The 13,760-nt window shown below is 39.6% G+C and overlaps 1 protein-coding gene across 8 annotated transcripts in view; it reads right to left on the bottom strand.

Annotated features, from left to right (window-relative positions):
• The window catches only part of LOC107101754 (mitogen-activated protein kinase kinase kinase kinase 4-like), a 145,579-nt gene that overhangs the window by 20,320 nt on the left and 111,499 nt on the right, over positions 1–13,760 (bottom strand). For 4 of the 8 annotated variants that reach the window (XM_015400787.1, XM_015400788.1, XM_015400789.1 and 1 more), the window contains 8 exons: positions 12,579–12,685; positions 10,988–11,136; positions 10,746–10,843; positions 9,993–10,171; positions 9,789–9,906; positions 6,571–6,924; positions 4,081–4,195; positions 1,478–1,645 (listed from right to left, as the gene is read on the bottom strand). In XM_015400787.1, the coding sequence (XP_015256273.1) occupies positions 1,478–1,645; positions 4,081–4,195; positions 6,571–6,924; positions 9,789–9,906; positions 9,993–10,171; positions 10,746–10,843; positions 10,988–11,136; positions 12,579–12,685 (1,288 nt within the window). The remainder of the gene's footprint in view (positions 1–1,477; positions 1,646–4,080; positions 4,196–6,570; positions 6,925–9,788; positions 9,907–9,992; positions 10,172–10,745; positions 10,844–10,987; positions 11,137–12,578; positions 12,686–13,760) is intronic. The other 4 variants (XM_015400790.1, XM_015400792.1, XM_015400793.1 and 1 more) reach the window with 2 other exon arrangements.

The following is a 13,760-nucleotide window of genomic DNA, read 5'->3' as shown; positions in this document are numbered from 1 at the left end:
AATAAGCAATCTTGAACAGATGGGTTTTGAGTTGTATTTTAAAATGGAGAATTGAGTCCGTATTTCGAAGTTGGGGTGGTAGAGAGTTCCAGAGGCGGGGAGCAGAGCGGCTGAATGCTCTGCTCCCCAGCTAAGAGTTTTTGGAACGCAGTACTTGCCTTAAAGACTGACAATGATTGTTTTCTACTTTCGGCTACTTTAGATCGCCAATGAAATGTAAAATAATAGTAAATATAGGTATTAATATGTTGAAACTCCAAAAGAGATTTGATTCTTAAGAATACCGTTTGTCCGAGTGGAGTTGTCATATGATGACGTCATAAGAAGGGGCATGGGCCCCGAGCAGATCTGAACACCTGAGCAGATCTGGTACCTAAACCATTAATCACAAAGCTAGGTATACAATTATTTCATTAAGCAGTAGTATCGCGGCTGGTATTTAAAGTGGAACACAGACAATTATAGTCCCATAATTAGGTGTCCCAATACATTTCTAATTTCTAACACTTTCTGCTTTCTGATTTCTAACACAATAGTGCACCTTTAAGATGCCAGTATTGACACGATACGATATACGCACATTTCACACATACTTATATTACTTATTTTGTGGTCTGGAATGTTAATGTTTGATTAATTAACTTTGATCAAATAGAGATCAATAGTCAGCCGATGTATCATGGTATCAGTCACTTCCAGAGCTTGGACTGTTACCGTGGTGATGACAGCTTCCTGTTCATTTAGTGCGAGAAATGGCCTTCTCAAAAGCTGAAGGGTAGCTGTACCCTCTAGCGCCATCAAGGGGTCTCAGTTCAGCATAAGAGAACTGACAGAATATCATGTAGCCATCTGAGCACAAAATGGAACTTTTTGGAACAACAGCAAAGCTACTGTGAAGCATGAGGGTGGAAGCATGTTTTTCTGCATAGGTGACAAGACGACTGATTTGTCTCAAGGGAAGGATAATCAGGTCTGTATATTGCGAGATTTTAATCCGAAACCTGCAAAGGTTCTATAACTTAACACCAAGTTTTTCTTCCAGCTTAAAGTGGTAAATAGTCGTTTTTTTTTATGTCAAATTAAATCCAATTAAAAAACTGACATTTGTGTTTCTCAAAAAAGCAAGTATATATTATATAAGTATATTTAAGTTTATTATATTATATAAGTTTATATAATTATATAAGTATATAAGTGTATTTTTGAAAAATGCCAAACGTTTATTTGCAGACTTCTTCTACAAGGTAAATTTATTATAGGTTAATGTGATGAATTTAAAAAGGTGAAAGTGATCAGTGTGAATCAAAATATTGGTGCTAAAACAGCAGTGGTGTCTGATGGAGCCTGTTTAGAGCTTTGCTGACACCTTCTGGTGAAGATCTTAGATGTCTTCACTTCCACTTAAACTGCTTCTGTTTCCTTCCTGAAACTAATTAATGAACTCCTCTGGAATAAAACAAAAGGCTCTGTAACTTACCCCAGAGTGCGGCACACAGGATCTCAGAGTTAAACCTCTTCTTGTACTTGCGGATCTCCGGCGTGTCGCTCTGAGGACGGGTGTTGACCGGGTTGACGTTGACCACTGAGCCTTTCCGTGATGGATCTGCTCTCAACGCTTCCGCCAGCCGGGCGTCATTGGCGTAGCCTAAAAGGTCAAAGGGAAGGGCTTAGGTAGGACGGTGAAGGAGTTTATCAGACGGGGTGAGGATCAGTCACATCGTCAGTGTTAGAGAAGCGTTTGAATTTATTTTTATGAAATGTTAAAACAACATCAGTGACTATAGGGTGAACTCAAATAAAAAGGCAGAAAATGTAGCCTTATAATGGAACCAAGAAAAATATTAGATTAGAGAATAATGGATTTGATGAAGAAAAAAGTTGCTCCCAATATCAGTGATAACTGAGAAACCTACCATTATATTATTGGTTGAAATCTTTCAGAAATGAGCTGATGCTCCTTAAAAACATGTAGAAAGGATTCTGATTCTGATGAAGTTTAGAGGCCATAGGCTGGTCACCAGCTGCAGCAGATAGGGTACATGAGTAGACGAGGGCTCCTGTGAGGATGGGTTTTAAACTCTATGATCTACGCAGAACCTACTGCTGAGCCTAAAAGAATCTTTTTCTGCAAAAGTTTCTTATGTTTAGGTTCTAAATGTTCGAGTTGAAACGGCTTTGATTTTATGTCTCTTGAACAAACATACTGATCGTAAATGATGACTGAAGAGAGGCTGATTGGTTCTTTGATCATGGAGCAGAGCGAGTTTTGACCTTGGTGGACAGAACCAGCGTAGAGGGACGGACCTGAGTCCAAATTCCTTCTCTTAGCTCACCAGATTGCTCTGAATGGCTAAATGCTCATTGAGCATCCAAACTTAGTAAGAATTACTATCAAATGAAAGCATTATATAAAGCAACCTGTATTAAATATAGATTACTTCAAGGATCTATGGTAACAACCCTGCACAGCCCCCCCGCCCACACACACACATCTCTAGCCGCTTTCTTCCATTCTGACCGTAACTAATTAATCTTGCCTGTGAGGTTGAGATATTAACTGCAGATTCATTGGTCAATGTTTATTTTATTCTTAATGATATAAGTCCATCACAATGTATAATAAATTTAATCATAATTTTTTTGGAAACAAAAAATTTAAGGGAAGCAACAATTACCTAATTTTATATCGATGCCCGCAAAATACAATCCCCAGGATCTTAAAAGTCTGCAAAGACAAACATTTTCTTCTAGCAGGGTTCCCGCGGGTCCTTAAAAAGTCTTAAAAGGCATAGAATTCTTCAAAATAAAATTAAGGCCTTAATTGGTATTTAAATGTCTTAAATCTGTCTTTCATAGGTCTTAATTTTTAAAACATTATAAATAGGATTATTTTTATTAAGATTTATTTTTGTAATCTTAATAAAACGTTAAAATTGACAATTTTTCTTTTTATATATATATATAAAAAAAACTTGCCATTATTGGTTCCGTCCCGATAGCGGAACCAATAAAGCGTTGTTGCGGCCGGGACATTTGGGAGAGCATTTACTTTTTGTCTGGAAAATATGAGCAAGTGTAAATGTAACGAAAATTGGCTCCAGCCAAGAGTTTTCTCCATGGCTAAAACCAGGGAACATACATGAGGCTCATGGATTTTGTGCAAGAAGTCATTCAAGCTCGGAACGATGGGAATTAAGGCAGTGGAGTCGCACATGCGCAGCGTGAAACACAAAGCGTCAAAATGGAGTTACAGAGAAACAGCCGCTATTTCTCAGTTTTGTTCCACCCTTGTCTCTGCAACGCCTCCACTTATCACCAAATCAAACATACTAAGAAAACGATACAAAGAAAAATGGCTGCGAAAAAGACTTAGCACTGGTTATGTTGTGGCTTTAAAACTGATTTGTTTTGTTCCCTGCTAAAAGCTTTTCAAAATTTGAAACATTAGTGCAGTGGTTTATGTTAAAATAAACCTTTGGGTTAAGTTGTTGCAAGCAGGTTTTTCTTGTGTTTCTTGAGAATTTGGTCTTAAATTTTTATTTCAAGTGGTATTAAAAAGTCTTAAAAAGTCTTGAATTTAATTTGCCTTATGCTGTAGGAACCCTGTCTAGACTAAATACAACCAGCTGTGTTTCTTTAAAGAGTTGTGTTGGAGCTATTTATTCTTTATTTCTTTATCCATTTGAATTGTGTTAATTCCTAAACGTATATATTTTTTGTTTTATTTATAGGCTTTATTTGTAACTTAACAGGAAGAAGAAGAAGAGGTCCTCTTTCTATAATTGTAGGAGCCTGGTAAGGACCAGCATGCATTTGGGTTAGGGGCCTATGGGTTTTTATCAGTGCAAGAGAGGTGACAGAGCAAGGGAATGTTTGAACTCTGTAATGTTGCGAAAAATATAGGGAATAAATCAAATCAACTGAACATCTATAAGTTTGGACCCCATGCCTATAGTGGCTTATTGGAACTTTATTGGATGTTTGGTTTGACAAACAATCGTCACTACATGCTGTAAAAATCTTTATCTTAGCATTGGTCCAATAACTTGATTCAAATAATCAAATGGTCCAGACACTTACCGACATTGTTGAGGGCGCTGCCGGTGGATGGAGACACTTGCAGGAGGCGCGGGTCAATGAACGGAGTGAAAGATGAAGAGGACTTGTGTTTCTGCATGTTGTTACTTGACTGGCTCTGTATGTAGAAAGGAGGAAGTATTAAAGGTGATGGAGCATCACAACTTTAGGGCATTCCCATCTTTATGGATATAAATTAAATAGTGCATTCGTAAAGACTGGTTAACACGACACAGTACTTAAACACATTTGTTTCATGCAAACAGAATGGGCAATGCAATCCAGGGGGTAAAATAAGACGTATATAAAAAAAAAAAAACAGATGAAAAACAATAAAACAACAAATGGATGTGTTTTTGACTAACTGAAAAACAACGACACAAGAGGGAAAACGTAGCTCTAAGAACTCTTTCCATGGATTGAAAGGATACTTGCCGTCGAGTGCTACGACCTACTGTCTGGGAATGTAAGAACAAACTCTGTTTGCTGAAAATAGGCAACATTAAGATATAGGATGAGATATACAGCAGAAATCTCTAGTATTTTTCAATAAAACCAGATCAACGTTAGAGCGGCTACTGAAGAGAAACTGGAATAAAAAAAATTTTATCAGAGGCATTTAATCATATTTCCTCATGTCTTCTTGAGGAGCGGTCGAGAGGGATGACAGGTACTGGCCAGCAGAGGGCACTGTGCTCATTTATGGATATTTAGCTCATATGCAGAGAATTATCAGTCCAGCTGATTAAAGCTTCAAAGATCCAACCATGCTGCCCCCCTTTACAAAAATATGTAAAAAAATATATATATATCAATCTTTTATTGTAGCGGCGTAATCTAACATCCTAAAACCTTTAACCTTTGTGTACACGTGCTGGGAAAGATGCCATTCAGAAACTATTTATTAATCAAATGCACATGTATTAGCACCCTGGATAATCAGTTTTAAAATAAATATAAATGAAATTATTGTGCTATTTTCACCCCATTGAGTTGACTGGTTTCATTTTGTTGTCATTTTGGGATGTTCGTATCCTGCCACTCCACACAGAGGAAGGAGGACGGTAAGGAAGCAGTTTGCAGCAAGAGAAGTGGCATTTCAGGCGCAGAAAAAACAACAATTTAAATGCCAGGTATGGATTTGCAGCAGCAAACACTCCAGGTGGATGTAAAATAAAGCAAAGAACCTTGTGCCAACAGCTTAGGGTGGTGGAGGACCTCTGATGCTGTGATCAAGCTGCTCCTTAAGTCTCTTGGAAGTAACACTACTTTATAGGGACCCCTGCTTTATCATTCTGCTTCATTCTATCTCTATTCTCCCACTCTGCAGAATCTGTTAGTTCAATCTCTAACGTTCTCTGCTTTTTCTCAGAGTAGCTTTGCCTCGTCTGTTTCTGTTTGGCTGTGACTCCATCCTGGAGAGAAATATCAGCTGTGCTGCTGCCATCAACATCTTTGTTTATAGATGTTCGAAATCATCTATGAACATCTCAAACTGCAAAAAAATTGAAATCTAAAGAAAAGTAAATTTCCCTTAAAATAAGGGCATTTTCTATTGAATTGAGGGGGGAAGTGAGACTCTTTGCCAATGGAAGAAGACAATTTATATTTAAAAGAAGAAAAAACGATTACTTTGTCCTATTTCAAGTGCATATTATGAAATTATCTTATAGAGTAGAAATACTAAATCCATTGCCAAATCATCTAATTTACCTACTCAAATTTAGGGTAAATACTTAGAATTTAAGATGTACAGTCTCCGCTTTAAAAATTTTCAATTTAACCAAGTCTTAAATTCTTAGATCAAGCCAAAAAGTCTTTTTGATCTTGTTTTGAAATTAACATACTAATCAAAAGCTGATTCTGTTAGATTATTAATCTCTTTTGAAAAACAGTATATTTAAAATAAGTGCAACAATCTTCCATGGACAATAAGAGAACTGCACCTTTTTTGAGAATTCAGATCATGATTTCAAAAGTCGTACGAAGTACAATTATCTTATTGGATTGGAAGATTGGTGCATCTATTCTGAGTAGAATCTGCTCCAAAAAAAATTAACAATCCAACACAACCTGATCTTGCTTGGTATAGCAATCTCAAAACAGGTTTAAAAGAACTTTTTCTGCTAGAATAGAGACTTTTTTTTCCCAGTTTTTGCCGTTTTTACAGCCTGAGCTGAGCTCAGAACTTTAAAACAGTCCAGAATAACTTCAAAACAATCCAGAGATTAACTGTATAATCCAACTAGGGGAAATATTACAAAAGATTATGTACTCTAAAAAAATATGTAGAAGGTTCTGAAAACAGGGGGCCAAATAATTGTGCCAAAAAGTCTAAAATTATCCTTCGACATGTTTTATTTTTTTTCTGAATTATTGAGTAAAATAATTATATTTATTTATTTATAGTTTTGTAAAATGGCGGGGCAGCATGTCCATGTCTGTATTAAACCACAGTCTGACCGGCTCTCATGTTGGGGCTGGATGACATACCTCTGTGAGGATGCCGAGCTTCTCCAGGGGGCTCTGGGGGGACATGGTGGAGGGACTGGCGAGGCTGGAAGAAGAAGGGGAGTTGGATGCAGAGGAGGAGGGGGAGGAATGGTGGCTCTGCTGGATCAGGTCTGGGAGGTGATGGATGCGGCCAGGAAAGCCGTTCCTGTCATTGTGCTGCGTGGGGTGATGGTGGTGGTGGTGATGGTGGTGGTGGTGTGGGGGACTGGGGGTGTGGAGGATGAGTCCCTGCCCCGACGGCGAGCCGGGGCTTGGAGAGAAGCCTGCGAGCAGGCTAAGGGTCTGCGTTTGGCCCGACACGGGGGCTACACGCTTTCTGTTGTCACCTGCACTCTGGAAGTAGAAAGAGGGGTAGACAACTGTGGGTCTAGAAGTGTTCCTGGCGAGCTCAGGGGAGGGGTACGTGTTAGCTGGAGCAAAGGGCGAGCTACAGACACTACTCTACAGGTGGAGAGAAAACTCCCGTTAGTATCTGATCTGGTTAGACTCTTAAGCTCCTGGTACTATTTAAAAGTAGTTCAATATACTACAGCATATTGAACTACTTTTATAAAATAATCAATAAAGTTGAATATTTACACAAAAAAATACGGTCAGCTGGACATTCACATTTTCTGTTACAGCCACAAACTTCAATATATTCTGCTGGAACAGATCAAAATTAGAGACAGAACAAATGTGAAGCAGAATTAAAAACTATGAAGGAATTTATGATTTAATACGGATAGAAATCTGAAAAGTGTGGCATGCATTTGTATTAATCTCTTCTCTGATATTTCTAGTGAAGCCATGTGCCTACAGAATTCTCCCAATATATGTCTAACTAAGAGCAGCATAGAGGTCGATGAACAGAGCAGACGGGTCGGAGAGACATGCTGGAGAAGTTTAAAGGAAATTTGATACTAGAGATCGAATATTTCAGGTTATCTAAGGTAAACAGAGATTATTTAACCCAAAGGTCTGTAATCTGCAGCTCTTAATAACTGAAGATGAAAATAAAACAAGACCAAACAGCATTTAAAGACAGATATAACAAATACTGAAAGTACTAATCATTTTTTTCACCTAAGTAGCAAAGTAAATACATTTAGCAGTTGGAGCTAAATAATATAGACAATATATTAGGGCTGGATAACAATTCAGTAATATTATACATTAATCGATAGACTTGTGAAAAGAAAAGAGGGAGGATAAAAGTTAAATATAGAAACAATGTTTTCTTTCCTTTTCATATTAGCCTATCATGTAGGTTGATGCTGCAGTCACCATTTCCCACCAACCAATCATAATCACGGACCCAGAAACGTAAACCGGTAAAAACAAAGTCTGGTAACACAACCAGCTTATCTGATCATCTAAGCCGCTAACACCAAATGGAGAACGAGCTGAGTCGGCCCCGGCGCGGTTCCAAGTCATCTGAGAAATCTTCAGGAACTTCTGCCAAAACAAAGTAGGCAAACCAAGCTAAACTGGGCTTCCTTCTATGTGATAAATATGACAAAAGCGTTCATAAGGACATCACTCATGCAGTAACATGCTGCATAGCGATGGATATGCTGCCGTTGTCTGCAGTTGAAAAACCTGACTTCAAACAGCTGCTCGCCACACTTGATCCGCAACACGAAGTTCAAGGCCGCAAGTTGTTCTCTAACTTAGCGCTTCCTAATCTGTACAATGATGCAGGGAATCAGTGCAAAATGAGCTGCAATCAGTGTCTAGCTACGCCACAATGTTGGACCTCTGGTCAAGTCGCACATCCCAGGCCTACCTCAACCTGTCAGTTAATTAGATAGAGAATGGAACCTGAGAAGTATCAAGAATCTGTTAGACCCGAGGTCTTCAACAGGGGGTCTGCGACCCCTAGGGGGTCATTGGAGGTACTGCATGGGGGTGGCAAAAGATTTAGTTGATTAGACTTTTTTTTATGTTCCCTCTGCAGTTTTTTCCACTAATTTAAAAATATCTTTAAATACACATTAACCTGAATTCAACACACTGTAGTAAACAGATAAATGGAGGCAGAAGATGTCTTTCAGTCATCAATGAACACATTCAGCGACACACAGGAGCTCTTTCAAGCTGGGCACCGTTTCATCCACAACACCTGTCCCATCAACCAGGAATCAGAATCAGAACAGATTTTAAATTGTAGAGCGTGCAGATGGCGCAGCGGTTAGCGAGCACAACTTATGTACAGAGGCCTTTAGGCCAATTCATGCTTCTGACCCATTACCTCTGCAACCGTCAAATCTGTCTCTGTGCGTACCTCAAGCGGAAGTGTGCAGACAAAAAGCAGCTGTGATTGGTCCTTGCTATGTCTTTCTGGTTGTCTGTGTGGTCGTCCTTCTCTATTCGGTGCCGGGACACGCCATTTTTAAAAACAGAGGAACAACAACAATGGACAACCTACGCGGCGCCCTCCTATGTCTTTATGTCAACTCAATTAACAGAACCTGTTCCTCATAGATGTCTAGCAACTCTAGATCAGTCTCTGTGACTGTGATATATTGCAGATGCGCCATTGTTGTTTTGAAGGATAAACACTCCCGCTGGCGCCGCCAAAGTTCTCCTGACCATCCGCTGAAGTTCTTGCGAGTTCTTGAATGGGCTCCCTCTTGCGCTTTGGTGGGAAACTGCTGTGCGTCCCTACAAATTCCAGACAGAAGCAAAACTGGTTTGCGACCAGACCCTAGAGACATTTGATGTGTCCGGCTGCAGAAGTATAATCTGCCCTTCAGTCCTCGACGCGGCCGAGCTGTGGTCCTTTGCTGCATGTCTCTCTCCCTCTCTCATACCCCCCTTTTCCTGTCAGCCTACTGTCTACTATAAAAAAAAAATTTTTAGACTGTAGAGGCAACATGCAGGGACCAGAATCCAAATGCATCCCACACTTTAAAGATGTTTAATAAAGAAATGCTTAAAAACAAAGTAAGTTTCTGGTTGTAACATTGAATAATGTGAAAGTAGACGGGTTCCTCTTAATGCACTTTTTAGCACGAATGTTGTGTCTGTTTAAGGTGAAACTAATCAGTGATCAGCTACAGGTTTTATCGTCACCTCAGCAGCAGGAACAGAAAATAATCAACAACGTACGACAAAATGAAAGAACAGTGGGGAGATGAAGGAAAGCAATGCTATGATGAAAACAGGCGTGCAGTAAATGAAAGGCCGTTGTTTTCTTCCTGCTCGGCGGGTACCTGTCTGACAACCAGCGTGCTGTCTTTGCACCGAGTCGTCCCTGCTTCGTTCTCGCCCTCGTCGTGAACTATCATGGTTTTCACCGACTCCGTTTCTCCGTTACTCAGCTTGGAAGACCTGAGGGAGAAGATGAGACGCAAACAGGAAGTCAAGGCTGCAGATGTGTCACTCTGATGGATACCGTCACCTTGTTCGGCACGTACACTGCTTTGGAGTCCTCTGGGCCGGACGTCGACTCTTCACCCGCCTCCTGGTCCACCTCTTCATCATCATCTTCATCAGTGGTGTCAGAGTCCTCACTGGATGAGGAATAATCCGTCACCTTATTCTGGGGGCGGACGTCATCCACGGCACGCAGCTCCTTGGCCAGAGCCGTCAGGTCCTGCAGATCATGAAGGGGAAAAGTTTTGTTTTCGCTGAGAACGTTTTCTCTGAGTTTGTTTCCCCTTTAATCCAGGCTGTTGGTAACAGATGACAGCAGATTTGATCACTGATCGTCTTTAAGTGAAGCAGGGAACAGAATGCTGCTGGAGAGGAAGCAGATTATAGAGCCAATGAGAAGCCAAGCGAGGAGAGAAATGACCGTACGGCAGAGAGCTGATGTTCGTCGAGCTGCTGGAGGGAAGGTTAGTGGATTAATTAGAATGATTAAATAATAAAAAGAGCTGCAAAAATGGAGAAAAAGCAAATCTTTCATCAATGTTAGATAAGGTTATGGGTTAAAATGGAAGCCGTGCACCAAGAGAGCCTGTTAGAAAAGATTCAAACAGGAAGTGGAGACCAAGTCAGCAAGAAGCTCCAGCCGACAGTATTACTGTAAGATCGGTTCGTGCCATGAATGGAGAGCAGATCATCAGGAAAGAAAAAACTACTCACACACATTTCTGATCTCAAACAAACCCAAAGCAGAAGTTTCAAGATCTAAGCCAGCTAGAGCGCTCAGAGTTTACGCTCACCGCTGGTTTGTTCGCCTTGACCAAGTCCCTCCGCTCCTCTGGCTTTTTCCCGGCATTCTCCGGTCGCTGGAGGGGCGAACCCTCCGATTTGGAAGAGGCTGAAGAAGGTGGAGGAGGCGGTAAGATAAAGGATAACAAAAAAAAACTTAAAATGTCTGTTTAATGTTCCTTAGGAAGGTGGGATTATCTATAACCCTGCATCCGCCCTGCGGTGCTTAGAGTTAAAGTGCGTGTAAACTCACAGCGAGCCCTGAACCTCTCCCCAGAGCCGCTTTGAGAGCTGGAGTTACTGGAGCTGCTGGAGGAGCTGGAGCCTCCGCTGCCGCTACTACCGCTCGTTTTGGGAACCAGTTTCTCCACCCGTTCCCAGAGGAGCCGAGGCTCTGCTGAACTGCAGAGGCAAGAAAGGCAGCATGAAACGACCGCTCTTCAGCTAACACTGTAATCTATGAACCGGATCTATGGATCAGAGTGAATACTAGAGATTCTGAGATTAATTTTCTATAATTCCCTTTGTTAAAAATACTCAATTTAGTCTGAAGTGATGAAAAAAATCTGGAATAAATTCTGGGAAAGTAAAACCCAGCCTTACTTCTCTATCCTCAGATGCAGAAAATAAATAAAAGCTGCTGATAATTACCCTGCAATAAGCTGAAACAATAAATAATCAATATTTGAAAACTGGAGTTTGAATTTTTTAGATTAAAAATGGCGCCATGGTGCGACAGAAAATCCAGTATTTTACAAACCAAGTTCGACATATGACATTAAAGATTGTTGTTGTTTTTTTTGTCTTTTTTCTTAGCTTCTATGTAAAACTCCATAGCTGGGTTCACACTGATCCACAACATCCTAACTCCTCTATAGGAAACTTTCATGAAAAACTAACTTTTACCTTCTTTAAGATCTAATTTATTGAAACTGATATAACCCTCTACAATGATTGGCTCCCTGTCTTTAAGTTAATGAGGCATATTACCAACAGGAGACCTTTTTTCTAGACTTCTCAAACACTGAGGTTTAAAGTTAATTTTACAGTTTTCTTCCATATAGAATAATGTAGCTCAACTAAAGATTGTCTCACTTTAATATTTCAAACTTTGCTTCTGCAAACAAAGATTTACTTCTTTTCAAAGGTTTTTGCAGTTTATACCGAGGATGCCCATAATTATGGAAAAAGCTGCTATTTCAAGACAATTTTAATGGGCACCATTTTGGACCTGGTAGCACTTGGTTTTACATCACATTGTCTGCATTTCTTTTGGATCGTCAACGTTTTGGAATAAATGTAGATGTTTGTTAGGGCGCTTTTCATTGCTTTTGTTATAAACATTCATAATATAAATAGATTTTAAATTATGTTGATAACAATACTGTAAATATTTGATGTCTGCTTCTGTCTCCTTGAACCCCAGTCGGCCTCGGCAGACTGAGTCTGGTTCTGCTGGAGGTTTCTTCCTGTTAAAAGGGAGTTTTTCCTCTCCACTGTCGCTACAAGCATGCTCAGTGTGAGGGATTTGACATTGTGTCAATAAGTTGATGCATCAGCTGGTTTTCCTTAGACAGAAAACTTTGAATCAATCTGACTGGATGATCTGGTGAACTGTAAAGTGCCTTGAGATGACATGTGTTGTGAATTGGCGCTATATAAACTGAACTGAAATTATTTTACATGTAGAAGCACTAATCAACTAAAATATATATATATATTTATATAGTTTTGATCAAACTTCTTTTTTGATGTTTTGTTCCCTCTGTGAGTCTGAAGTTAGAGAAGGTGAAGGAAAAAAAAAAAAAAAAGAAGAAAGCTAAGTCCTCTGCCTCCCAGTTTACCTTCCAGCATTTCGGAGCACGTCCCTGCTCTTTGGGGCGTTGCTCTGGTGATGAGGCGAGTCTCGCCTCGACAACACCGGAGACCTTGATGTTGTCCTTACAGGAACCTTGCATGATAAAAAAATAAATAAATAAAAAAAACAGAAACCTGCTTACACATCAACACTCTGGAAGCATGTCTGGGCGTCAGCTTTACTGCATTTACAGAAAACATTTTCATCCGTCAGGCTCCAAGAATAACAGTTTGATCCTACGTCAATATGATGTTTTTTTAGTCTTAATTGCTCAAAATATTTTTACCCATCTGATCCATCATCAGTTAACTATTAAGTAGACCAACCTGATGAAGTATCAGAATCCTCCTAGAAGAGGAGAAAACTTTGTTTCCTATGAAGAGATGTCAACTAATCCCACTTTTATATTTATTTACTTCTTTTACTGTTTGGGTAATTTCCTCAAGCTTTTCAGAAAGGAAAAGAAGCCACCTGTCAGTGGATAAGTATTTAGAAATGTTAAAAGATATTTTATTTAGTGGCTTAAGGCTAGGGTTGCCAACTCCCTAAAAAAAAAAAGAAACACGTGATGTCCAGCTGACCTGATTGCCTTTAACCCTCCTGGCAAGGTGAATTTTTTTTATCCCCCCATTTGTGTGTGAAATTATTATTTTTTTTAACTACTTGACTCAAATCTGCATTGAATTAGATGCACATTTGTGAGTCACATGAACACATGGAAAACAAATTCTTATCCAGCAATTCACTTTAATACAAAATAACAAACTTTGCTGAATAAAATAAGTATTTTAAACATAAGCCTGTCCTGCTTAGCTTCAAACTGTAAAAATTAATATGAAACAATAAATAAATAGTGCACATTTTTGGTGCAACAGCAAACTTGTAAACATATTTGTTGAAGGTGCACCACCTTAATTGGTCCCCCATACTGCTCTGATGTCTCCCGCTATCTTCTCGGTGTGCAACACTTGGCTCGACCAATGGGATGACGGTATTCTGGATCATTACATATATGCTGTCACCTCATTGGTCAAAACGCAGGACAGGGCCCGGGAACAAGTTTACCGTAAGTTTTGTTTTTAATGTGCCCTTGTTCTTAATTTTCCATTAGCTTTTTACAGACTATTTTTTTCTCTCACAGTAATACGGGAAAAAGTGCATTCTTTTT

Source organism: Cyprinodon variegatus, unplaced genomic scaffold (assembly GCF_000732505.1).
Source record: "Cyprinodon variegatus isolate N-32 unplaced genomic scaffold, C_variegatus-1.0 Scaffold1147, whole genome shotgun sequence".
NCBI lineage: Eukaryota > Metazoa > Chordata > Actinopteri > Cyprinodontiformes > Cyprinodontidae > Cyprinodon > Cyprinodon variegatus.
This window is presented reverse-complemented; position numbering and strand designations above follow the sequence as displayed.